The sequence below is a fragment of the Corvus hawaiiensis genome, chromosome 13, assembly GCF_020740725.1.
Source record: "Corvus hawaiiensis isolate bCorHaw1 chromosome 13, bCorHaw1.pri.cur, whole genome shotgun sequence".
In the NCBI taxonomy this organism is placed as follows: domain Eukaryota; kingdom Metazoa; phylum Chordata; class Aves; order Passeriformes; family Corvidae; genus Corvus; species Corvus hawaiiensis.
This window is the reverse complement of record NC_063225.1, coordinates 12,941,952-12,964,532: the sequence shown is the minus strand read 5'-3', so window position 1 is coordinate 12,964,532 and position 22,581 is coordinate 12,941,952. Positions and strand designations below refer to the sequence as shown.

The following is a 22,581-nucleotide window of genomic DNA, read 5'->3' as shown; positions in this document are numbered from 1 at the left end:
GAGTTCAGCCTTTAGTCCATTCTCCTCTTTCCTCAGCTGCCAGAGCCCCTCCAGAATGTAGCAGCGGCAGCTGTCCCGATGTGTTGGGCTTTGGGTGCTGCATTTGCACATGTTTTGGACTGGGGGACTCTGGTCACAAGTGCCTTTGCTGTCTGTGTGCTGCCCTAGCAAGCTCAGAGGTACTGTGACTGTTAGATCAGAGCAGTGCAGGCACATGGAGCAGGCTGGCAAGGGCTTCCCTCAGCAGCAGCAATAAATCAGCTTTGAAGCTGGTGCAGGAGTAGTCAGGTGTAGGGGGAGGAGTGTTAGTACCTACAGCCTCTATCCGAACACAGGTAGGGCCAAGGGTGTTTGTCACAGACTGGTGCTTGGCTGTGGTGAGGGTAGATAAGACCAGTTAATTATTCCTTCTCGTGCTAAGAAACAGGCTGGTAGCTGTGAGTCTCTCTTCAGCAGGGGGAGGAGTAGACCATGTGGTATGGCCTGTGACTGACCCTCTGAGGGTGTTCTGCTGTCCTTTGGGAAGGGCAGGAAAGAGATGGGCTGACCAGGTAGGGGCTGTTGCCCTGGCTCTGGGTTCCTGGACTGCATGCAAGCTGAAGTGAAGCTCAGCACACTCAAAGTATTGTTGCATGGCAGCAGTTACCATGGCAAGAGCCAGAGCTTGCTTTCTCTGTGGATTCCTCCCCCACAACTCAAGGCCTGGGTATCTTATGTTTTGCTGCTGGAATACTCCAGGTACAGTAGGTCATACAAGGCTTATGGTGTACTTCTTTGACTACAGTAGCTGTGCAGTACAACAGTTTCTTTCTCAGCTACATTAGTATTGCAAACCACATCTACCTTCTTGTGCTCTGCTGCTGTGGCAGGTGCTCTGTCCCCTAATGCATGCAGGTGTCGAGGCACCTTTGGAGGAGCATGTGATGTCCAGTGGCCTCTGCACAGACTGGCAGGAGCCCTGCACCTGTCTGTGGGCTCCAGGCACTGCTGCAAGGAAAAGGAATACAACAGGCTCCACTGACAGCTGGCAGTTGCCCATGGAACACCAAACTGGAGTTCTGCTTCCTTCATGGGCAGGGCAGTGCCCTCCATCAAGCCAAGGAGAGCCAGGGAAGTGGTTCTGATCCTGGCGTTGCTCCCTGGTTTGTGACTGTTCACCTGGTGGCAGCTGGGGCACTGAACACAGGTAAAACTCTTCAGCATGTTTGCTCCAGAGCATCACTGCTGCCAGAGCAGCCTGGGTGAAGTTAGCACAGGCCTGGGGAAGCTTTCTGGCAGGAGAGACAGAGGATGAGGAAGGGCTGTGCTGGTGGCTACCCAGATGTCCCTCACTGAGCTTCAATTGAGGAGGAACAGGCATTTGAGGAAGGATCTGTAGATTGTTGCCTGGAGTACTTGGCAAACAGGATGGCTACAGACCTTGCTTTCAGTGACACCTGCATGGAGAGCTGGTCCTGTGTAAGAGCAAAGCCACCACCCAAAGTAACACATTCCCCCAAGCTGGCTCAGGCTTTAGTAAAAGATCTCCAGGTGCTTGGTTCTGCCTCTCCCCCTGCAGGGAGCAGGGAATGAGCTGGCCCCAGGTGCTTCAGGGCAGCTGGAGCAGTCGGCACTGCTTCAGACACAGATCCAGATGAGCAAGAAAAAACTGCAGCAGCGATGTGCCTAGGAGGTCCTGCTTCTTTCAAACTGCAAAATCAGGCTTTTGATGTGAGACAGCTTTCGGTGGAGATATTCACAGTGATTCTTCTGCTGCTAGCTGGGATAAGTCTGGAGGGGAAAAAAAAAATGTATGGATCATGTCCAGGAAGAAACCTGGAGCTGCCCTGCATCTAGCCTCACCTTGAGGTAGTGGTACTGGTGCACAATTGTAGCTTCAAGTGCCTGAAACCCAAAACCCGGGTGGGCAGGACCAGAGCACGGCTCTATGATGCCATCATGCCCAGGTCTGCTGCTTGCCTTGCGTTCCTCTGTTCCTTGCATCAGCCTCTTCATCTTGGCTCCCAGTTGCACCACTCTCCAGTTCCTGCTGCTGCTGAGAGCATGCACGTCGTGGTACTCAGTGCAGAAATGCCTGCCCCAGCTGGGAGACCCTGGGCCTGCAAGACCCATGTGGCAGAACAGGGCCCATGTTCCTGCCAAGACCCGAGGCCTGAGGGGCAGTGAGCTGGCAGGGCTGTGCCATGGCTGTGCCCAGACCTAGTGCAGCTGTGGGCAATGAGGGAGGAGCTCATCTCAGCCCCTCAGGGTTGTGGGGCTGGGCCAAATTACACTAAGCAACAGGGAGCCTTGTGGCAATGGATGCCAAGCTCTCTTACTGTAAGTAATACGAGATTTCTGCTGAGAAGAAGCTGCTCGCCTGGAACCTGGCATGTGGCAAGGACCAGACCATCATGTGGATAAAAGCTCTTTGGAGCCACTCTCCTCCAACGCGGCTAGGTTCTCCAAAGGGCCTTTTGGGGAGCCTCTGGGGCTGGGATACAGGGCACAGGCGCTGCCTTGCTCAGCCACACAACTGTGGTAGAGATGGACTGAGGCTTTGAGACTGTGGGCTTCATCCAAGTTTCCACTGTCCATGTGTTTGCCCTGGCCTCCTGGCCAAAGCCTCTCTGCTTGCCATGAGTCCTGTTTTGGGACACCTGTCTCCTCCCAGGGCACCCTAGGGACTGTTCTGGCCTCTGCTGCATGAGCTGGCAGGGCCATATGCCCCGTGCTGTGCCTCCAACTGGCTGCTGGCCAGAGCACGGACGACACTGGCCTGCAGGAACCAAGACATTCCTCCGATTTCCCCGGTCCCCCAATGCATTCACCCCCACCCTGGCTTTCCCTGCTGTCCCTTCGATTCCCCAACCCCTGGTTGCCCAGGGGACCCTGATCCCCTCGGTTCCCCCTGGCTCCCTGACACCGTGGCCGCCCTGGGCCCTGCGGTTCCCTCATTCACTCCCCAGGTGCCTTGGAAGGCGATCATGGGCCTCGGTGCCCCCTGCAACAATAGCGGCCGCCGGTGAGTCCCGCCGGTGAGCCCCGCCGGCGCCCGATTCCCCCCCGCCAGGCCCGGTCCCCCTGCCGCCGCCTGCAGCCCTGCACCGCCCGCGCCGCCGAGAGCCACAAGTGCAGAAGGCTGAGCCGGAGACCCGGCCCGCAACTTCGGCACCGGAGACGCCCACACAGCTCTGCCTGCAGCCACGGCATTGCCCGGAACGCGCGACGGCGGCGGGCGGTGGGGCAGCAGCGGGCCGGCCGGGCGGCGGGAGCCCCGCGGCGGGGCTCGCCTTGAGCCAGCTATTTTTGCCGCCGGCCCGGACTAATCCCCTGAGCCGCTTCCCGGCATTAGGTAACGGCGCGGCGGCATGCGCTCCGCGGCGTCCCCGGCCCGGGCGACCCCCGGCAGTCGCGGCGCGGCGGGACCGGTGGCGACACGCTCGGTGCGGGCTGGGGGCCGTGGGCACCCGCCGACGAGCCCCGGGTGGGCCCGGACCGAGGCTAGCAGGTAGCGGCGGGCGGCGAGGAGGGCCGGGGGCGGACATGCCGGGCCCGTCGCCCGGCGGGTCCCCGGAGAGGGAGACAGGGGCCGGCGGGCGGCCGCGGGGACCCGGCCGAGACCGGCGGGTGCGGTTTCGGCTGCCTCACACCGCCATCGCGGTGCCGTCGGTGCGCGAGGAGGAGCGGCTCTTCTACCGGCGGCTGGAGGCACTGGCGGTGCCGGGGCCCGGCGGCTTCGGGCCGCTCTTCGCTTCCGACGGTTGGAGCGACTTGACGGGTGAGCGCCGGCGGGCGGCCTCGGGAGAGCCGGGCCGGGGACCCAGGCTAGGACGGTCGGTACCGGGGAGAGTCGGGCAAGGGGTGCCGGTTTCGGGGCTCCCAGCTGGGCTCTCAGCACCTCCTCCCCCGCAGAGGACGGGCTGCTGCGGAAGCGCGTGGTGCGGGCCGGGCCGGGCGGGCCGCGGCCGTTGCCGGGCCAGGAGGTGTCGGTGAAGGTGCTGGGCGCTCTGGAGGACGGCGGGCTGGTGGAGCGGGACCCGCGGCTCATCTTCGTGCCGGGTCACGGGGACGTCGTACAGGTGAGCCCGAACCGGTGCGCGGTTCAGTGCCGTGCGGGCTCAGCGTCGCCCGGGGCTGCGACGCGCCAACCCCGCCCTGCCCATCCACAGGCACTGGAGCTGGGCGTTCCCACCATGCAGCCCGGGGAGGTTTCCTTCTTCCTCGCCGCTTTCCCCTACGCCTACGGCCGCCCGGGCAGGTAGGGCGGGCGAGCAGAGGGACCGGGCAGGCGGGTACCGGAGCAGGCACGGGGCGGGAGGGCAGACGGACCGGGGCGGGCAGGGCACGCGGGCAGGGGTCGGGGGCAGCCGGCGCTGTACCAGCAGGGAGCCCGACGTGCCGCCCGAGGCGCCGCTGCTGTTCGAGGTTACGCTGCTAGAGGTGCGGGACGGCCCCGACCCGCAGCCGCTGCCGCCCGCTGTCCGCCTGCGCCTGGGCTCGCAGCGCCGGGAGCGGGGCAACTTCCACTTCGCGCGGGGTGACTTCGCGGCGGCGCTGCGTTCGTACCGGCTGTCACTACGCGCCCTGGACGGCCCCATCACCGGTGAGACCGGACGGGAAGGAGGGCCCGGGGCTGCGGGGCTGGGGTGCTGAGGTCGCCACTCGCCCTGCAGCTCCGCCCGGGCCCGAGGAGGAAGAGGAGCTGCGGGAGCAGCGCGTGAAGTGCCTCAACAACTGCGCGGCCGCTGAGCTGAAGCTGGGGCGGGCGGAGGAGGCGCTGGTGGCCTGCGAGGCGGCCCTGCGGATCAGCCCCGACAACGGTCGGGCGTTACTCCGGCGCGGGCAGGTGGGACTCGCATCGCCCCACACCGCCCCGCTCCCCTCGGCCCGGCCGTCCGCTACCCTCCGCTCCTCTCTCCGCAGCTGCTGGCAGAGCAGGGCCGGGACGCAGAGGCGGCGCTCGTCCTGAGGAGAGCCCTGGAGCTGGACCCGGCCAACAAGGTGTGGGAGGCGGGGGTCCCACAGGACATGGTGCCAGGAGTGATGGGGAGGGAGAGGATCCCGCAGGAGTCGGTACTGGGTTCGTCGGGTGTCCCACCGGAGCCCTGCCCGCCGCAGCTGCTCCTCGCCTGCAGGTGATCCACACCGAGCTCTCACGGCTGGCGAAGCGCCAGAGCCGCCCGTCCAGCACCGCCCCGCAGAATCCCCACCGCGACCCCATGCCGCCACCGAGCCCCGAGTGCGTAGGCGAATCAGGCTGTGCAGGGACGGATGCCCGTCCCGCACCCTCTTGGCGCGGACGGTGCCCATAGCCGTCGCCTCCCGTAGATCCCCCGCACCGCCCGCGGCGGAAGGAGCGGTCTGAGCGGCCCCGCAGCGCCCCAGAGCCTGACCGAGGAGATGGAAGAGCTCTCATACCGTCCTCCTCGCATCGCCCTACACTCCCTGAGGCGGAGAAGAACGCTGCGGGGGGAAGGGCTGAGGAAGGGGCGGGACAGCGCCCCGCCCCCGTCCCGCACCTTCCGCACCTTCCGCATGGCTCTCCCCGCTCCGCAGCGCTGCCCGCACGGCGCGTGACGTCACGATGGGGGTGGTCCCCCACGGCACGCATCCTGACGCGCGGGGGCGGCTGCGGCGCTTGCGCCCAATCTTCCGGCTTTTTCGCCCCCGCCGGCAGAAGAGCGGCCGTAGCCCGCGGCCAATCAGGCGGGGTCTTGCCGGAGAGACGCGCCAATGGGAGTGCAGCGGGGGGTGGATCGGCGCGATGATTGGCTGTGGCTCCCCTTAAAGCATGGCGTGGGGCGGAGCGTGGGGGGGGGTCCGTGCGGGACGTGGCGGTGGAGTGGAGGTGGGAGGGAGCGGCGCCATGACCCGTGAGTTGGGGGGGGGGGGAGGGAAGGAAGGAAGGAAGGAAAGAAAGAACGAAAGGGGGTTTGTGCTGGGGCTGACGAGTGTGGTGGGCCGGGGTGGGGGAGGCTGTCCTGGGACTCAGGAGTGCGGTGGGGCCGGGGTCAGGGGCTATGCCACGATCCGCCGGTAAGCCGCGACCCGCCCTGCGGGCAGTGGTCGGGCCGGGGTGTGGGGGGCGGGTTGCGCCGCGGCCCGTAAGCGGGGCCGGGCTGCGCTGAGGCGGGCGCGCCGTGGCAGGCGGGAACCAGCGCGAACTGGCGCGGCAGAAGAACCTGAAGAAGCAGAGCGACTCGGGCAAGGGCAAGCGGCGGGACGACGGGCTCTCGGCTGCCGCCCGCAAGCAGAGGTGAGCGCCGGGCCGGCCCCGCCGGCTTCCCCCGCCCCGCTCCCCGCTCCCGCCCCGCGGCGGTGCCGGCCCCGCCGCCAGCCCCGCCGCGCTCCCTGCAGGGACTCGGAGATCATGCAGCAGAAGCAGAAGAAGGCCGATGAGAAGAAGGAGGGCAACAAGTAGCGGGCGGCCTCGCCGGGCCGCCGCCCCAGGGCCGGTCCCGCCGGCAGGATGCCCCGCGCCGCCCCAGGCCGGGTCCCGCCGGGACCCCCGGCATCGCCCCGCGCCCTGCGGCGCCGTCCCCTATTAAAGTAGCTGTGGAGCCCTGCACGCTGCGTCTGCTCGTCCGTGCGCCGGGCGGGGGGTGGGCGAGCATGGGTGCTGCCGACGGAGCAATCGCGTCCGCGGAGCGAAGGACCGAGCGCGGCCGTCGCAGAGTCAAGCGGCGGCATCTTGACGGTGAGGAACAAAGGTGGGGTCGGGCCTGGGCGGTCCTTGGGGCAGCAGCCGGGGATCAGCGTGGGGGCTGAGGACCGAACGCCCCGGGGCGGGTGGGAGAGCCGGGAGCCTCCAGGAACGAAGCTGGAGAGTATGGCGCTGGAGCGGGCCGGGGCGCAGCGAGGGCTCAGGGCCGGTCGGAGGGCGGCGGTGGAGAGATGGCGGCCGGGCCTGCGCACCGGGGGAGAACCGCGCTGCGGCACGGCCGGGGCGGGCCCAGCTGTAGCTGCCCGTGCGCCGCGCTGTGTCCGGCAGCAGCGCGGAGCCGTCGGCGTGGCGGTGCTGAGGTCCAGCCCAGTGCGGAGACCGGTGCCGATAGTCCTCTTCATCTCCCTGCAGGGCCAGAATCGTGGCGTCAGCCTGATCCGGCAGCACGGGGACAGGTCTTGGGGTCGGGTCCCGCGGCAGCCTGCATTCCTCACCGAGCCAGTTGCAGCACCGCCTCCACCACGCTGGTGCTGTCCTTGGCGCTGGTCTCGCAGAACAGGCAGCCGTGGGCCTGGGGGTGGCAGTGGGGCCCTGGTTACCCTGGGGGCCCTGAGAAGCTGCTGCTCGCTATGGCCAGTTGCTGCCTGTGACCTGTGTGGACCCCCTCTGCCTGGCCAGGCTGCAGGTCCGTCTTGTTCCCCACCAACATCAATGGCTGTGACTGCTTGGTGTCCTGCAGGATGGAAGGGTGGCATGGGGCTCTTTGGGGCTGGCAGCCTACAGCCACATTGGCTGCCTCCCATCATGCCTCTGCTGAGCCTGGGAGCCAAATGCAGTTCCGGGCCTGATACAAACACTAGGAAGAGGGAAAACGTTGGGGGAAGCACTCCCACTTTCCTGGGGGGTCCCCATTGCCTGGCAGTAGCCCAGCTCCTGCCTGTCTCATTCCTATTCCCCAGGACAGGTTGGGGCACAGCACATCCTACCCTCCTGAAGCCTCAAGGCTCCTGCCCCTCTCTTGGGGGCTGTTGTCTTAGACCCTTCCCACCTTGATGTCCTCAGTCCACTGGCGGATGCTGAGGAAGCTGCTCGGGGAGCTGATTTTGTAGAGGAGCAGCACGCCATGGGATTTGTGGAATTAGGATTGGGTGATACTCCGGTACCTAAGGCTGGGGGTGTTACTGCTGCTGGTGCAGTGACTGGCTGCTGTGGGGCTGCTGCTGGAACCCTGGCACAGCCTCAGGCCTCCTGGCCCTGTGCTCTCACCTCTCCTGTCCAGCTGTGTCCCAGATCTGTAATGTGGCTTGTTCCCCATCCACCGGCAGCTGCTTGATCTAGAAGTCCACCCTTGCTAGGAGGAACACTCAGGCCCTTCTCCTGTGCATCTGCCCTGGCTGTGGGGTCAGGGGTGCTGGGGACTCATGCCAAGGGTGCTGGGGATGTACCCTCAGCATGCATTTATGCAGAGGTACAGTAGGAAGCTGGACTTCCCTGTGTCCCCATCCCCAGCCAGCACCAGCTGGTACATGGCGCAAGTCCCTCCCCTCACACCCCTGTTGTGACACGGGAGGTGGGTGCCAATACAGGGGTGTGCTCAGCTCCTCCATCCTGGCCCTTCACACCACATGGGGCAGTCTGGTTACCTCTGGGGTAAAGGCAGGAGGCTTCCTCTTGCCAAAGCACTGCAGGGTCCCTCTGCCTCACACCTCTGAGGGCCAGGGGCCTGCTGGGTGACAGGAGTCATGGTGAGGGGCCCAAGCCTAGGAGCTGTAGGTGAGCAGACCTGTGCCCCTCTTTGGGCCAGGGGAAGGCCCCTCGCCTCAATGTCCCGATAGGAGCTGGGTGAAGGCATGTCCACTGAGCTGTGGCTGTTCATGCTGCTGCGTGAGGACGCTGTGTCCATGCTGGAGGTGGAACTCTGCGGCTGCCCAAGGCCAGTTCTGCTGCAAGCCAGCTCCCTGTCTGCTTGGGAGGCTGCATTGGTGATGTGGGGAGCTGTTCCCCCAGGTCCTGTGTGAAAGGCAGTGCTCAGGGAGGGGGGCCACATGCTGTCCCTCTGCTGGTGGGGTGAGTGATGGCAGCTGAGCCAGCCTGCCTGCACCTCATGGGGGCCATCCATGGCAGCACAAAGCACCCTGCCTGCCCCTGCTCCCATGGTGGGTGCTGGTCCCTGTCTTCCATCCTCTCCTGCATGGATGACAGCTCCAGTATCCCACGGCTGCAGGGCTTGCTGCCGGCAGGCCGGGGGGTGGGGTGAGCTGAGCTGCGGGGCTGAGCCGTGGCTGCTGCTCTCCCAGAGGCTCCTGCTCACCATCCTGGTGTGAGGGAGCAGCTGGGCTTGGCCCAAGGACCCCTGGGCAGGTGCACATTCCTGGTTGTCCCAGTGGCTGCTCCCCTGCTGCTGCGTGGCCGTGCTGCACCATCCTGATGTACCTCGTGAATGTCCCATTCTCTGCCATCTGCAGGTCTCCAGTAGGAAGCTGGCATCCTTCTAGCAGGGCCTCACGGATCCTGCCTGAGGCTGGCACAGGGACTGTGTGAGGCTGGGACATCTGGGGAGCCCCAAGGACACATGGTGTTGCAGCAGTTGCCAGTGAAGGGCCCGGAGGGACATGCCAGTGGCTGTGGGCAGGCTGCCCAGTGGCCTGTGCTTGCAGCAGGCATGAGCAAAGCATTGTTTCCCCAGAGGACATCCCGCAGTGCCTGCAGCACAGGGGTCTGGCAGAACCCCCGTGCCGGGCTCTGCGGGGACCTGCAGCAGTGCTGCTGACTCGGGATGTTTCACAGGGCTGGGCCAACCCCACCATTCCCTCCCCACAGTGCCACCTCTTGTGCTGCTGGACCCGCTCAAAATTCCCTCCCCTGCTGTTCCAGCCCTGTGGGAGATGCACTCGGCCCAGTCTTCTGGGTGGGGTGAGGCAGGTGCCCACTGGGGCACAGCCCAGGACACTGGGGACCCCTCAGGTGATGGGGGCTGCAGGGAACCCCCACTCCAGTGTTACCTGGCTGATGCCTCCAAGACGGTGCCACAGCTGCCCTTCCCCCCGAGCCCCCCATGTGTCCCTGCATCTCCTGGGCAGGAGAGGTGTGAGGGGCAGCCCCAGGGCACTGGGCACTGCAGTCCCTCATCTCTGCTGCTGCCATCAGAACCCCCACAGTTGCCTTGCTGCCACACTGGGACCAGTTGGGCCTCAATGGCACTCACCCTGCAGTGCCGCCCTTACCTCACCTCTTGCCGCCCTGTATCCCCAGGCTGTGCCAGCCTAGTGGGTGCCCTGGTGATGTGTGTCAGTCCTTGTCCTGCACCTGCTGCCACCACCAAAGTGTGGGCCCCCTTGGGCACAGCCCGTGCTGCAGCCCCGTGGTGCTGTGGGCCCCAGGGAGCCGCCCTGCCATGTTTGCTCTGTGGGTGGGGGCCCAGGGCTGCTATGATCCTACAGCCACACTGGCACTGTGCTCTCCCTGGGGGCAGCAGCCATAGGCTGCACACCCTCCTGCGCCCCAGGGCCCTGTTCCCTGCTCTGCATCCCCTGCTTGTCCCCCCTCTCCAGCAGAGCCACCCTGAAGGTGTCCTCAGCTGTAGCTGTTGTGTGGCCAGTGCTTGGGCACTGCAGGCACCCCCTCCCCTCTTCCCCATTGCAGCGGCCTGCATGGGGCAATAGCACAGGCTCAGTTCAGAATTTTATATAAAAATGTATTGAAGCAGGTATTTACAGTGAATGCACCATGGCATGGCAGCTGGGACAGAGCCCTGCTCCCCCAGTGCACCCCATGGAACCAGGGCAACCAGGCTGTGGGCTGAGCACCTGCCACCAGCTTGCTCTGGCTCTTTGGGTGGCCCTGGCTCAGCACAGGGCCAGTATCCCAGGCAGCATCCACCTCCCAGGGTTCCCCTCAGGCTCTCAGATGCTGCTTTCTCCTGGGATGGGGTCTCAGGGGAGGCCAGGAGGACCAAGCAGGGCCAGGGCACAGGCACAGGGCACGGCAGGGACCAGCCCCAGGCAGAGTTTGTCCTGGCAGGGACTATGTGGAGACGTTGATGCGCTGTGGAGCACGTCGGCGCCGCACGATGCGCGACCCTGTACTGCCGCACCGGTGCTGTGGGGAGCCATGGAGGCAGAAGGGGCTCAGCAGCAGCCACAGGTAGAGCAGGACACAAACCCAGCACGAGGACACCTTCACCCAGAAGGTTGACCAGCTGCCATGCGTGAAGGTGGTCTCCAGCACCACATTCTCGTAGCTGGTGGGAGAGGGCAGACACTGGATGCACCAGGGATGCCAACACAGGGGGTTCCAGTGCCAGCTGCAGCCACCAGGCCACCCTGTGTCCCAATGGCCATGTGTCCCTGGGCATGTCATTTTGCCATGGGCCCTCCAGCCCTTTTTGCTGCACTGCACAGCTGCCACTGGAGCGGTGCAGGTCTGCGGGCACAGAGCCCTGAGCATCCCCAGCAGGCGCTATCTCGGTCATACCATCACCTGGCTTGGCACAGGGGTTTGGAGTGAGAGCAGGGAGGGCTGGGCAGCAGCACAGGGCCCTACCTGAACCAGTTGGTGAGTGTCATCATAACGTAGAGCGAGGCAAGGAAGAAGACAAAGTGGAAAGCTGAGTAGCTGTAGACCACCCGGTCCTGCTCATCCTGGATGATGAACTGTCCCCTGGCACTCTCCTCCACTTGCTCACATGTATGGTTGCTGTCTGGGAGAGTGTGGGGGCATGACAGCTCCTGCATCCCTCCCTTGCCAGCACTCCCAGGCTGGGACACAGGCTCTGCCCACTCTCCCACACGGACACTGCAGTCACCTTTCAGCTCCTCCTCCATATTCTCAGGGCAGCAGAAGCAGCAGGAAGGTTTCTGCAGGGAGAGCAGAGTGGTGACAGCCCTGTGGCCACTGTGGCTGGGCTGAGCCCTGCCTAACACCAGGGCAGGTGGTGTGGGCAGCTCTCTGTGCTTGGCTAGACAGACCTGCTCCTCTCTGGGGCTGGGACAGGGCCTTTAGGTGGTGGGTCTGGGGTGCCCATAGCAGGATGACATGGAGCACAACTGCATCCATACTCACTTTAAACTCAAAGCTGTAGACTTTGACCATCCAGAGGGGCCCAAAGACCTCAGCAAGGTAGGAGGCTTCATTGCTGTGCCCAGGAGAGAGGCAGAAATCATAACACAGGCACCCATCACCCTGTGCCAGGCTCCCAGCTTGCCCCATGGATTCCCCACAGCCACAGGAGGTCTGCTGTGCTGCCCCTGGCCGCCCACCAATGCCCCACTTGCTCTTGTCCTGCCACCCCTTGGGACTTCCTGGCTCTGCTGGCCATGGGGATGGGGTTCCCACGTGGTGCTGGTTGGGCTGGCTGTGCCCAGGCAGGCTACACGCACCATGCAAAGAGCACGCAGGCATACATGATAGCAGCACCCAGCACGGCGACGGTGGTGTCCTCTGTCTGCAGCTCATCCTGCTGGACCGCCGGGAAGCACACGGTGAGGTTCTGCCCCTTGTAGAGCACTGCGAGGAGGTGGAGGTGAGAAGGGCATGCATCATGGTGGGGACTGCTGGTGGTGGACAGGGACACCCACCTCTCTCTGGGGGACGGCTGGACAGTGCAGAGAAGGTGAGGTACATCACATAGCAGCTGATGATCGAGGACTGCAGCAGCCCTGACCGCGGCTGCTCTGCAAGAGTGGGGACAGAGGTGTTACTGGAGTTCCTGGAGTGCCATGAGCTGGCAGATGGGCTCTGACTGGGCCCTGCGCCCTCCTGACACTCCCCTGGCCAATGCCTTGCACCAAGGTAAAGGAGGGGCCAGCAGGAACCCTGCGGAGCTGGGTTCTCCTCCAGAGCCCAAGTGCTGGCCCTGAGCTGGGGCCCACAGTCATCTGCAGCCCAGGACATAGCTGGCCATGCAGCACGGCAGCCTCTGCCATGCTGTGCTGTCTGATACTCACTGAGCCGCATGCATGGCGTAATGGAGATGAAGGACATGATGCCACAGAGGCTGCCATTGATCGCAAGCAGCGCTTTGTTGAGGTGGCAGGCGGCTGGGTGGGTGTAGAACTTGTAGAGGAAGGAGAAGGCGGCAGAGGCAAGGGTGTAGAAGGTGGCTGTGGCCAGCAGCACAGCCAGATACCAGCGCTTGTCCTGGGCAGCGCCTGTCAGCCTGCGGAAGAGTGGGTGAGCGGTGGCGGTGGGCAAGTACCCACCCGGCACCCCAGCACTCACCAGTTCTTGTTCCAGGTGTGTGCAAAGGCTGTGATCAGCACCAGCTGGATGAGAATGAAGGCGAAGCCCCCACAGACACCTATGTAGTGCCAGGCTGGGGGAAGAGGGCAGAGGTGGAGATGGCACAGGGCAGATGGGGGCCAAAAGGGGCGCCCAGGGTGCCAGCTCAGGCAGGGTGGGGAACACACCTTGGATGAAGTTGTCCTCAGGGATGAAGAAACTGGCAGCCCAGAGGCCCACCAGCACCAGCAGCTTCAGGAGCCAGAACCTGCAGGGTAGTTAGCGTCAGTAGGATAGAACCCCTGACAGCCCCACCCCAGGGCAGCCCCATCCCAGGACACCCTGTCCCAGCCCCGTGGCCCATCCCTACCCATTGTGGAGCTGCGCACGGCAGTCAGAGCTGGAGCGCACGTTGAGCAGCAGGGCAGCCTGTGCCAGGTGGAAGCAGGCAGTGCCAAAACAGACCCGGTACACAGCCGAGGAGCCCACCAGCCACTCGCAGTCTGTGCCCCCGGGCAGGTGTTGGCACAGCACCACCGAGAAGGGCACCTGCAGGCACGGTGGTTAATGGGACAGGGCTGCTGGTGTGTCCACCCAGCACCCCCCAGTGCCCACGGCATCCAGCACATCCAAATATTCAATATTCCCACCATTCCCAATACCTTCCCCAGTACCCTGGGACGCCCAGCACGCCAGGCAAATCCTGCAACTTTGGTCCCCCTGGCACCCCGTCCCCCTTGGCACCTCCAGTACCCTTGGCACTCCCAGCAGCCCTGTTACTATCCTAGCATGCCAATATCCCCAGAATCCCAGTACTCCTGACGCCCCTGGCAATTCTGGCATACCCAGTGCTCCCCTGCATACCCCTGGGTGCCTCGAGGTGCCTGGCACCCCAGTATCCCCAGAACTCATGGTACCCTTGAGATCCCCAGCACCCCTGGGACCCCCAGTACCCTGGGTGTCCCAGCTCCCTCTGTCACCTTTTCCGTGATAGCCTGGGCCACGGTGCGGGACAGCATGAGGCAGCACACAGCAGAGGCCAGGACATGCAGGAGCGTGTAGAGGATACGTGTGCTCGTGGACACACGGAGCCCGTGACAACCACAGCAGAGCTGGGAAGGGGCAGGGTCAGTGAGGATCCCAAGGGGCCAGCACACTCTCCCCACCCAGCCTCGCTCCCAGCCATGCTCCCAGTCCCGCCAGACCCCAAGTCCCACCTGGAAGAGCAGCGGGTGCAGGAGGTGCCCGCGTGCCCGTGTGCCCGCCATGGCCCAGCTCGGCTCTGCTCAGCGCCTGCGGCATTGATGGGATTAGGGGATTGTCAGCTCGGCCCGCCCTGCCATCTGCTCACTGCTCCCTCCAGGCAGCCACCCCTGGGGTGCTCCATGGGCACTGCCCAGTGACTCCTGGCCATGGGCAACCCTGCCCAGACCCCGGCGCCTCATTGGGCAGGGCGAGGCCATGGCAGGTGGCCTGGATATGAGCTTGCATGAGGGGCATGTGGGGTCTACACACGATGTCTTCCTGATCCCATAGCAGTGCCATACAGGTGTATGGAGGATATGGGTTTTACTGAAGGGCTGAAGCAGCCCCGGACACAGAAGCGCCCAAGGGACACAGGTACCTCACTGGGTAGTGGGACGGCATGAAGCACATCCAGCGGGTAGCAGGATGCCCCAGGGTCGGCAGGAGCTGAGGACGAGCAAGGATATACAGGGGGCACTGTGCTGGGGCTGGCGTCACCTTTCTTCAGCTGCTCTACAGCCATTCGGGCTTTGTGCTGGCAGAGGCCTGACACGGCGGATGCCGGGGTCGCGGCTGCAGCGGCGGTGACACAGATCCCCCGTGTCCCCGGTACCACACACAGCGTGGGGCACAGCCCGGCACGAGGGACGCGCTGTCCCCATCGCGTGGGTGGGTGACATCTGACACGCGTGCGCCAAGGGAGCGGCGGGGGCGGACCCGCCTGTGCCCGGGGCAGCCGGGGCCCAGCACCAGGGCTAGGGGGAGCACAGCCACAGCCCAGCTGCCTCTCGCCCCCGGCAGCGCCCGGGGACCCGGCCAGGGCCCCGCTGTGGCCTGGCTCGTCCGACCACCCGTGTGGCAGCGGTGGGAGCCATATCGGGGTCGCTGGCCCGGCAACCCCCGTTTTCCAGCAGCGGGCACTCGCGGGCAGCGGCGGGGCTGCGCCCGCCCGGTCTGGCTCCGCGCCTCGGCAGCGCCGGGTTCCCGCCGCTATCGAGCTGCCCGAAAGCCCGGGAGTGCCGGCCCTGCTAGCTCCAACGTGCCCGGAGCCCCGAGAGCGCTGAATGTGACGGCTCGGCGGGGCCAGGCCCGGGGGCGGGCCCGGGCTGCGGGGCGGACCCGGCCCGGCCCCCGCTCGCTTGTGGCGGCGCGCGCCGCTCGCTGGCTCGGCCGGCGGCGCACGTGACCGGAAGCGGGCCGCGGCGGCGGCGGGATGGCGGCGGAGGGCGATGTGGAGCTGGAGCTGGAGACGGAGCCGAACGGCTCCGGCGGCGGCAGCGATGGGGCGGGCGGCCGCGCGGCCGAGAAGCCGCGGAAGCACGATAGCGGCGCGGCGGACCTGGAGCGCGTCACGGACTACGCGGAGGAGAAGGAGATCCAGAGCTCCAACCTGGAGACGGTGCGGCGGCGGGACGGGACCGGGCCAGGGTGGGAGGCCGGGCGCTGCCTGCAGCGGGGCCGAGCCGGGCGCTGACCGCCGCGCCTGCACGCCCGTCCCGGTGCCGGTGCCCGTGCCGCCGGCGTGGCGCTGACCCGCCCGGTGCCGCGCAGCGGGGTGACCGCGCTCGTTCTGGCAGGCTATGTCGGTGATCGGAGACCGGAGGTCCCGGGAGCAGAAAGCGAAGCAGGAGAGGTAACCGTCCGCGCTCGCTCCGGGGCAGTGCCTATCTTGCAACTTGTCACCACTCGGGACACGACCCGGGCGTCTGCTCAGCGGTCTGACATCCCGGCCCTTCCCCGGCCCCCTCCCAGCACACATTCCACACTGCTGCGAGGGGTCGCTCCTGCCCGCCGCACGGCCGAGGGAGCACCGGGACAGTGGCCAGCGGGGAATGTTGGTCACCGGAGGTTTGTCCGTCTCTTGTTGTAGGGAGAAAGAACTGGCAAAAGTGACCATCAAGAAGGAGGACCTAGAGCTGATTGTGAGTAGGGGCGGGACCCCAGGCAGGCTGTGACGTGTCCCAAATCTTGGGTGCGAAACTGCACCCATGGAGGAGGCCAGTGCATGCCTGTCCTGAGGCCGGTCAGGTGTCCCCACGGGTGGGTGTCCCCCACTGCACCCCGCCCGGCCCGTGGGGCCCTGCGGCTGCTGTACGGGGCTGGGGCTGTTTTTCTGCAGATGACGGAGATGGAAATATCACGGGCCGCAGCAGAGCGCAGCCTGCGCGAGCACATGGGCAACGTGGTGGAGGCTCTTATCACCCTCACCAACTGAGCTGGGTGGCCACGGGCTGCCAGGCATGGGCCTCTTGCCATACCAATAAAGGCACTGGTGGGACTGGGCTGTCTTTCTGGTCTACGCAGGGCTGAGCACATGCCCCTGGCCCTGGGTGCGTGGTACCCACAAGTGGAACCCAGCCATGTGGTATTGTGTTGGCAGTGGCAGCTGGACACCCCTGTGACTGGAGCAGGACAGTGATCTGCCTGAGCACTGAGACATACCGCTCTCTCCTCTTTTGATCTCTGCCCCCGGGGCAGCACAGGCTGGACAGGCCCAGGCACAGGCCTGAGGCAGTGATGATGGCTGCTCATGCATGCCCTGCCTACGCTGGTGCCTCCTGTGCTGCCCCAGCTCACCATGGCTCACAAGGAAGACACAGAACAGATGGCCACATCTGTGAGAAGAATGGGCCCAGAGTATGTAAGAAAATCAAATCTTTAATCAAACCCTCCCACCCCACACAGGTAGAAAAGCCAAGCCCTGCAGGAACAGGGTGAGGAGATGGGGTCACCACTGACCAGCCCAAAACAGGGCCCAGACTGACACCAGGGACAGTACAAGCAAGGGGTTGTAGACCAGATGGGTGCAAAAGTCCTGTAATTCCTCCAGAAGTGGATGTGCTGGAGCCAGGGGTGCTGCTGCAATGTGCTGGGCACTGCCAAGGTTCCAGGGTGGCCATTGCTGGGACATCGTGTGGCCACCAGCCTGGCCAGCACCACAGGCCATCATTCTCCACAGTGCATGGGCAAGGAGCCCATCGGGTCTGCTCAGCACGAGGAGTGGGACACTGCTTCAGGGTAGGCATGGTACAGGCAGGAGAAGGGCTTGCCACCACAGGAGTCCTGGAACATGTCCCTTCTGGCCCTGCCCAGGCTCTGGCAGAGCAGTGCCCTCCTGCCAGCATCAGCCACACCAGACCCTCCTGCCCATGCCCTTAGGTCGTTTTTCGTTTCTTGGCTGAGGGTCTCTCAAAGACATCTCGCACACCCGCTGCCTTCTGCTTAAAGAACTTGGTGTTCTGCGCACTCTCCTGGCCCCAGGCTGAGTCAAAGGAGGTGGTGTCCTGGTCCACCAAGTGCGTGTACTTTGTCCGCCCCGAGCGCCCAAAGTTCTTGACCTGGGGAGCAGAAGAACTTGTGAGCAGCTGTTCAGGAGGGATGCAGGACCTGCTGCTCCCCCCTGCCCAGAACTCCCACCTCTTGGCACATGAGCTGGGCACCTTCTGCCAGCACACCCACCTGCATGACTTTGGGCAGGATGGTCTTGTTGAAGTGGTCCTCAAGAGTTGGAGCACTGAAGTCCCTCTTGTACACCTCCTCATCCTCATCCTGCAGGAGAAGGACACACCTGCTCAGCCTAAAAGGTTCCAGCAAGTCTTGGCAGCAGTGGGGGAAAGCTTCCTGAAGGTCATATTGCTGCTCTGCCAGAGCTGCCACAGTACTTGCAGCCCTATTAACTCCTGCTGGAGTGGAGGACGTGAGCATTGTTCCCTAGGCTGCTTCTCCAGTGGCCCATGCAGACCTGACTTGGTTCTGGCTGGGTCTGTCAGCCCAAACAGCAGCACAGGGACAGCTCTGCAGCTTCAGCTCCATTTCAACTGGGAAGCCCCAATGTGACATGCTCTGGTGAGGTCACTCTGGGTCAGCTTCAGCCCCAAGCTGCCTCTGAAGGTTGACTCTTGTCCCAGGGGCACCCCCAGCCCCAGGGCACCGTGGGAGAGGGGAGGCTCCCCACAGAGGAAAGGTGCCCCTGTGGTCTCACACCTGCAGCCAGTGCAGCCATGCGTGGCCCTCAGCACACTCACCATGAAGAAGGCACCGCGGTGGTAGTACTTCTGCAGGAATTTGTATTTGCCCTTCACTGCCTTGTTGGTGATGACTTTGCCATTGGCCCGGAGCTCAGCCCGGCGCTCCTCCTCTGTCAGGTTCCGCATACGCTCGATCTCTGCCTTCTCCTTCTCCATGCTGGGTGGGAGAGAAGCCCCTGAGACCCTGTGTTCCCACAGCACCTCCTGGGAGAGAGGCTGTCACCAGCCAGCGCCTGAGAGTTTACACATTTACTGCTGGGGAGCAAAGGCACCCCAAGGGCGGGCAGGAGGGGCTCTGGGTATTCAGTCCAGCTAGGACTCTGCTGCTGAAGGGCAGCCTGAGGAAAAGGTGCTTCACCTGCCTGCGGGCTCTCAGCCTCACGTCTACCAGACAATACTCACGCTTCTCGTTCTTCGCGGTCTCGTTTGATACGCTTCAGCTCACGGACTTTCCAGGCCTCGTACTCCTCCTCATCATTCTCATCATCTGTATCAAGTGCATCCAGTGCTGCCAGTGAGCGCTTGTTCTCCTCCAGCTCCTTCTTCGCTTCCTCTTCTACAATCTGCAGTGAGGTCCAAGCTAAGCTTGCTGCAGTGACTGCCCCCCCCAGCCTCCAGCCCACCCCTACATACCTTAAGTGTGTACTTGCGCCTCTCCTCTGCCATCCTCTTTGCCTCCTGCTCCAGCTCCTTCTGCTTCAGAGCTTCTGCTTCTCTCTCTTGAACTGTGATCCGGTCCTTCCTGAGAGCAGGGCCACAAGAGCCTTCAGCCCTTCCATGAGCCAGTGCAGCCACTCAGCCTCTCACTGGCTCCCACACTGCAGCTGCTTTCAGCCATTGCCCTCTCCAAGGACAGGTCAAGTCCCAGCGCTCTCCTCTTTCTGGGGGCTAGCACGTCCCTTTGTCACCATATGGCCCTTGCCCAAGGGCTCCAGTCACACTCCACAGCCTGATCACACAGCAACCCAATGCAACTGATACAGGGCTGTGGGTGCAGGGATTGCCCCTTGCTCCCTAGCTGTGCCCTGCCAGGCTGTCATCATCCTGCCCCACCCCAAGGAGGTGAATGGCTTCCTCACAGTGAGAAGAGACCATGGCAGCAGGGTCTGCTTGGCCCCCAGCTTCTGACTCCCGCATCCCAGGGCCAGCCCGCGCAGTTCCATCACCTACTTGCGGATAAAGACAGGTTTGAGACGTGGCTCCATTTCATCTTCGCTGTCCGTGTACTCCTCATACTCAGACTCTGACTCAGACTCTTCTCCAGACCGACCCTCATCTTCCAATTCCATCACTTCCATCTCTTCAGTTTTCCTCTCCTGTGCTCGCTGACGCATCATCCCACGCCGACGCTCAATCTCCTAATGGGGACAAGCACAGAGCAGTCGGAGGCCAGCCTTGCCACCATTTCTCTCTCCTGTCAAACACATGTGATGTCTGGAGTGTTAGCTTTTTGAAGATACACCTGCCTCTCTGGATGTGGGGTGGCCTCCCCCAGTGTCCTGTCCCATGCCAGAGGACGGTGACCCACCAGTTAAGTCATGGCCAGGTGTGACACTTGTCCAGATACATCAGACAGCCCACATATCCATGCAAAGGACAGGTCCAGCCTGTGCCCTTCCAGCTTTCCTAGGCCCATTATCTGGCTCTGCAAACGCACCTCATCATCAATCTCTTCCTCTTCCTCTTCACTGGTGTCCTCCCGTTCCAGGCGCCAAGCTTCTCCCCCCTCCACTTCTGAATCGCTTTCTCCAACCACTTCAGGTTCCACGATTTTGCGGTGTCTTGCCAGCCTGTGAGAGACCCCAGCTAACCCATGGCACTTGGAACGTAAGGAGGCTACAGGAAGGTGACTGTTCACAAATTGTTTCTAGCAAGGCCATGGTAAGCACTGGGACTGACAAACAGAGCTAGAACTGCTATGTTCTCTCCCAGGAGGGTGCAGTGGCTGGGCACTGGCAGCTCTTCCCTGTCCATGCTCCAAGTAAGAATGGAGTTCTCAGTGAGAAGACTCCTTGTTACAGGAAACAAAACCACCAGCAGCTCCACAGGAGGCAAACAGCACTCAGTGGTCCCTGCCCAGAGTACATTTCGTGAGACACCATCCCTCCTTCACTACCCTGAGCCTCAGCAGGCTGCACTAATTTCAATTTTGGAGCGTGTTTTTATTACCATCCATCCAAATGCACCCGGACATGGGCTGCACTGGCTGGCTCCTGGTTGGAAAGCAGCCCAAGGCACACTGCAGTGTGGATATGAGAAGACACAGACTCTCCCGCACTGCCTGGACAATGTTCCCAGCTCCCACTCTGTGCAGTTTCTCCCTGCAGCACAGCAGAGCAGAGTCCCAGCCCCAGACAGGCGAAGGGGGCTCAGCTCTTGCCTGACCCAGCACTCACCGCTCCTCCACATCCTCGGCGATGCGGTTCTGGAGGCGCCGGAGCCGGGGGTCGTTGGCCAGTTCCTCCTCCTGCTCCTCGGGCTCGACCTCTTGTTCCTTCGCCTTCTTGATGAACTGGAACTCCTCGTCCTCCTCCTCCGAGGACTCCATGGGTGCGTAGTCAGGCCGCTTGCCCGACACGTACCGCTTCACCTTCACCTTCTCCATGGACAGCTCGCCTGCGGGCGCCGTGCCGTCACCGGGGGTCTCGGCCCCGCGCCTCCGCCGCCCCGGGCCCAGCCCCGGCCCTGCGCCCCTCCGGCCACCCCGCTGAGCCCCGGCCCCCCAGCTCACCCTTCTCGTTGCGGACGGGCACGGCGCCCGCCGTGGACTGGATCGGCGGCTGCTTCATGAGGGCGCTGGGGACCGACATGGTGGCGGCGGGCGGAGGCCGGGGCGAGTCGAGTCGAGCGGTGCCGCTGACAACGGCGCCTCGAGCGCTCACCCGGAACCGGAACCTCTGTCGCTTCCGCCGCGACCGGGACCGTGCCGGAGGCCGGAAGTGACGTTCGGCCCGGGGTCACTCCGAGGGGACCGGGACCGGGACTCTGGCTCTGCCCCTGTGCCTGCGTTTCGGCCCGGCCCGGGGTGCGCCGGACGCTGGGGCTGGGTGGCAGGGAGAGTGCCCGGTCGTTTCGGCATCCGCCTTGGGCCAGCAGAGGTTCCGTTCCCTCCCGCACGGTGCGGGTTTTCCGCCATCCACGGGGCGTCAGGGCGAGGCACCGGCCGAGCGGCCATCGGACGGCGGGGGCACCGGGCAGCGCCGCGACGGTGCTCTGCTGCTCGCCTGGCGCCTCGGGCCGTGTCTGAGCGGCGCTGGGACTCTGCGGGCCCGGCCGTCTCTGCTGCCGCCCACCCGCTCGGGCAGGGAGTGTTCCGTGCGGGGCTGGATCTGAGCCGGCCACTGCTGCAACACCGAGGGCTCAGGGTCAACTCGCTGAGCCGTGGGAAACGTCCGGCGTCTGGCAAATTCCTGTGCCGAATTTCCCCGGCAAAGCCTGGGAAAACCGCTGCTCGCTTGGTGCACAGTAGGGCTGGTGTGTCTGTGCTGTGCCCGGGGCAGAGCGGGGGTTAGGTGGCCGTGGCTGCTGCCAAAGCCGTGCAGTTCCTCCCTGCAGCGCGGCACAACAGGCCGTCCCACTTGCTCCCGACAGCCGGAGCCAGCCCTGGCCCCAGTCTTCCTGCTCTGCTCGCTGCCAGCCAGCCCCACCAAGCCCCGGTGCTGGTGCCTGGCTCCCCGCCTCCCGGGCAGCAAGGACAAATAGCTCCCGCTCAGCCACGTGTCCCCCATAGCCCTCGGCCTGGCCAGCGCCAGGAGGCGTAGCTGCTGCCGGTGAGGCAGGACCCTCCGCCGTGCTGCAGAGCGGGGCTGGGGGAGCTCCTGGGAACCCCGGTGGCACGGGTGTGGTGACATGTCTGTGGGGAAAGGCTGCGGCCACCGCTGCTTCGTAGGGGGGTTTCCGTAAGCAGCCCGGTGCTGCCTGTGTCAGCATGTCTAGGCTTCCGCGAAGTGCGAGGCTTCACAGTGTCGAAGCGAGTGGCTGGTGCAGGATGTCCCTGTGTGCGCATCCTGCCGCAGAAGAGAATCGTTTCTCTTAAGTTGGGTAAAACTGCATCACAAGCCACTATGGCCACATCTGCCGCCTTCTACCTGCTACCTTCTGCCGGCTTCTACGAAGAAAGGAAGAGGTTTTAAGGAAGAGGTTTTATCTCCCATGAAATCTGCTTGCTGGCAGGGAAATTTAGGAAGCGGAGGGGCAGAGCTATGCTTTAACAGTGCACGGGCAATACTGGAGTGGGTGCTCTCGTGCTTGTGTGGCAGAGGCCATGTAGGGTGAGGCCAGCACTGACAGCCAGGAAAGCCCAATGCACATGTGCTTTTCCAGTTGGTGGGTCAGCACTGGAGCACGATCCCTAAGGGAGTACAGGGAAGTGTTTTAGTGTCCTTGGTCTGGGCTGGGAGATGTCCATCTGGCAGCATCTCCTGCAGCCAGTCTAGGGGAGAG

General features: G+C 64.0%; 5 protein-coding genes across 6 annotated transcripts; 3 read left to right on the top strand and 2 right to left on the bottom strand.

Moving 5' to 3' along the window:
- The first annotated feature begins 3,336 nt into the window (after window positions 1–3,336).
- Window positions 3,337–4,821, top strand: LOC125332439 (peptidyl-prolyl cis-trans isomerase FKBP8-like). Its single transcript, XM_048317264.1, has 4 exons — window positions 3,337–3,760; window positions 3,895–4,061; window positions 4,152–4,240; window positions 4,656–4,821. Exons 1-4 carry the CDS (start codon window positions 3,526–3,528, stop codon window positions 4,729–4,731), a joined length of 567 nt encoding a protein of 188 aa, XP_048173221.1. The 5' UTR covers window positions 3,337–3,525; the 3' UTR covers window positions 4,732–4,821.
- Window positions 4,822–5,757: 936 nt separating this feature from the next.
- On the top strand, window positions 5,758–6,550 carry SERF2 (small EDRK-rich factor 2). Its single transcript, XM_048317266.1, has 3 exons — window positions 5,758–5,855; window positions 6,130–6,238; window positions 6,340–6,550. The coding sequence occupies exons 1-3, from the start codon at window positions 5,774–5,776 to the stop codon at window positions 6,401–6,403; spliced, it is 255 nt and encodes an 84-aa protein (XP_048173223.1). The 5' UTR covers window positions 5,758–5,773; the 3' UTR covers window positions 6,404–6,550.
- Window positions 6,551–10,315: 3,765 nt separating this feature from the next.
- On the bottom strand, window positions 10,316–14,754 carry SERINC4 (serine incorporator 4). Of its 2 annotated transcripts, XM_048317262.1 has the most exons (12): window positions 14,083–14,754; window positions 13,846–13,977; window positions 13,236–13,414; window positions 13,054–13,133; window positions 12,866–12,959; window positions 12,592–12,803; window positions 12,223–12,318; window positions 12,025–12,151; window positions 11,708–11,780; window positions 11,451–11,502; window positions 11,189–11,345; window positions 10,316–10,886 (listed from the first exon to the last, which is right to left on the bottom strand). In XM_048317262.1, the coding sequence occupies exons 1-12, from the start codon at window positions 14,131–14,133 to the stop codon at window positions 10,670–10,672; spliced, it is 1,470 nt and encodes a 489-aa protein (XP_048173219.1). In that variant the 5' UTR covers window positions 14,134–14,754; the 3' UTR covers window positions 10,316–10,669. The 2 variants fall into 2 exon arrangements, with proteins under 2 accessions (XP_048173219.1, XP_048173218.1); XM_048317261.1 differs by having other exon boundaries at window positions 11,189–11,502; window positions 14,083–14,753.
- A 543-nt stretch (window positions 14,755–15,297) lies between these two features.
- Window positions 15,298–16,388, top strand: HYPK (huntingtin interacting protein K). Its single transcript, XM_048317265.1, has 4 exons — window positions 15,298–15,509; window positions 15,688–15,743; window positions 15,981–16,032; window positions 16,230–16,388. The coding sequence occupies exons 1-4, from the start codon at window positions 15,324–15,326 to the stop codon at window positions 16,323–16,325; spliced, it is 390 nt and encodes a 129-aa protein (XP_048173222.1). The 5' UTR covers window positions 15,298–15,323; the 3' UTR covers window positions 16,326–16,388.
- Window positions 16,389–16,748: 360 nt separating this feature from the next.
- Window positions 16,749–21,037, bottom strand: MFAP1 (microfibril associated protein 1). Its single transcript, XM_048317263.1, has 9 exons — window positions 20,870–21,037; window positions 20,535–20,754; window positions 19,796–19,928; window positions 19,309–19,496; window positions 18,772–18,880; window positions 18,541–18,701; window positions 18,136–18,295; window positions 17,570–17,659; window positions 16,749–17,448 (listed from the first exon to the last, which is right to left on the bottom strand). The coding sequence occupies exons 1-9, from the start codon at window positions 20,946–20,948 to the stop codon at window positions 17,266–17,268; spliced, it is 1,323 nt and encodes a 440-aa protein (XP_048173220.1). The 5' UTR covers window positions 20,949–21,037; the 3' UTR covers window positions 16,749–17,265.
- Window positions 21,038–22,581: the final 1,544 nt, after the last annotated feature.

What these genes read in the sequence shown, in the direction of transcription:
- LOC125332439 (XM_048317264.1), top strand. Translation starts at nt 3,526, where the DNA reads ATGCCGGGCCCGTCGCCCGGCGGGTCCCCGGAGAGGGAGACAGGGGCC. An exon ending in CGGTTGGAGCGACTTGACGG is followed by an intron (nt 3,761 to 3,894) that starts GTGAGCGCCGGC and finishes CCTCCCCCGCAG; the next exon opens with AGGACGGGCTGCTGCGGAAG. An exon ending in GCCTACGGCCGCCCGGGCAG is followed by an intron (nt 4,241 to 4,655) that starts GTAGGGCGGGCG and finishes CTCGCCCTGCAG; the next exon opens with CTCCGCCCGGGCCCGAGGAG.
- SERF2 (XM_048317266.1), top strand. Translation starts at nt 5,774, where the DNA reads ATGGCGTGGGGCGGAGCGTGGGGGGGGGTCCGTGCGGGACGTGGCGGT. An exon ending in AGGGAGCGGCGCCATGACCC is followed by an intron (nt 5,856 to 6,129) that starts GTGAGTTGGGGG and finishes GCGCCGTGGCAG; the next exon opens with GCGGGAACCAGCGCGAACTG. An exon ending in GCTGCCGCCCGCAAGCAGAG is followed by an intron (nt 6,239 to 6,339) that starts GTGAGCGCCGGG and finishes CGCTCCCTGCAG; the next exon opens with GGACTCGGAGATCATGCAGC.
- SERINC4 (XM_048317261.1), bottom strand. Translation starts at nt 14,133, where the DNA reads ATGGCGGGCACACGGGCACGCGGGCACCTCCTGCACCCGCTGCTCTTC. An exon ending in TACGCCATGCATGCGGCTCA is followed by an intron (nt 12,319 to 12,591) that starts GTGAGTATCAGA and finishes CCACTCTTGCAG; the next exon opens with AGCAGCCGCGGTCAGGGCTG. An exon ending in ACACTCACCAACTGGTTCAG is followed by an intron (nt 10,887 to 11,188) that starts GTAGGGCCCTGT and finishes CTCTCCCACCAG; the next exon opens with CTACGAGAATGTGGTGCTGG.
- HYPK (XM_048317265.1), top strand. Translation starts at nt 15,324, where the DNA reads ATGGCGGCGGAGGGCGATGTGGAGCTGGAGCTGGAGACGGAGCCGAAC. An exon ending in AGAGCTCCAACCTGGAGACG is followed by an intron (nt 15,510 to 15,687) that starts GTGCGGCGGCGG and finishes TCGTTCTGGCAG; the next exon opens with GCTATGTCGGTGATCGGAGA. An exon ending in CAGAAAGCGAAGCAGGAGAG is followed by an intron (nt 15,744 to 15,980) that starts GTAACCGTCCGC and finishes CTCTTGTTGTAG; the next exon opens with GGAGAAAGAACTGGCAAAAG.
- MFAP1 (XM_048317263.1), bottom strand. Translation starts at nt 20,948, where the DNA reads ATGTCGGTCCCCAGCGCCCTCATGAAGCAGCCGCCGATCCAGTCCACG. An exon ending in GCCGAGGATGTGGAGGAGCG is followed by an intron (nt 19,929 to 20,534) that starts GTGAGTGCTGGG and finishes GGTCTCTCACAG; the next exon opens with GCTGGCAAGACACCGCAAAA. An exon ending in AGGAAGAGATTGATGATGAG is followed by an intron (nt 19,497 to 19,795) that starts GTGCGTTTGCAG and finishes TGTCCCCATTAG; the next exon opens with GAGATTGAGCGTCGGCGTGG.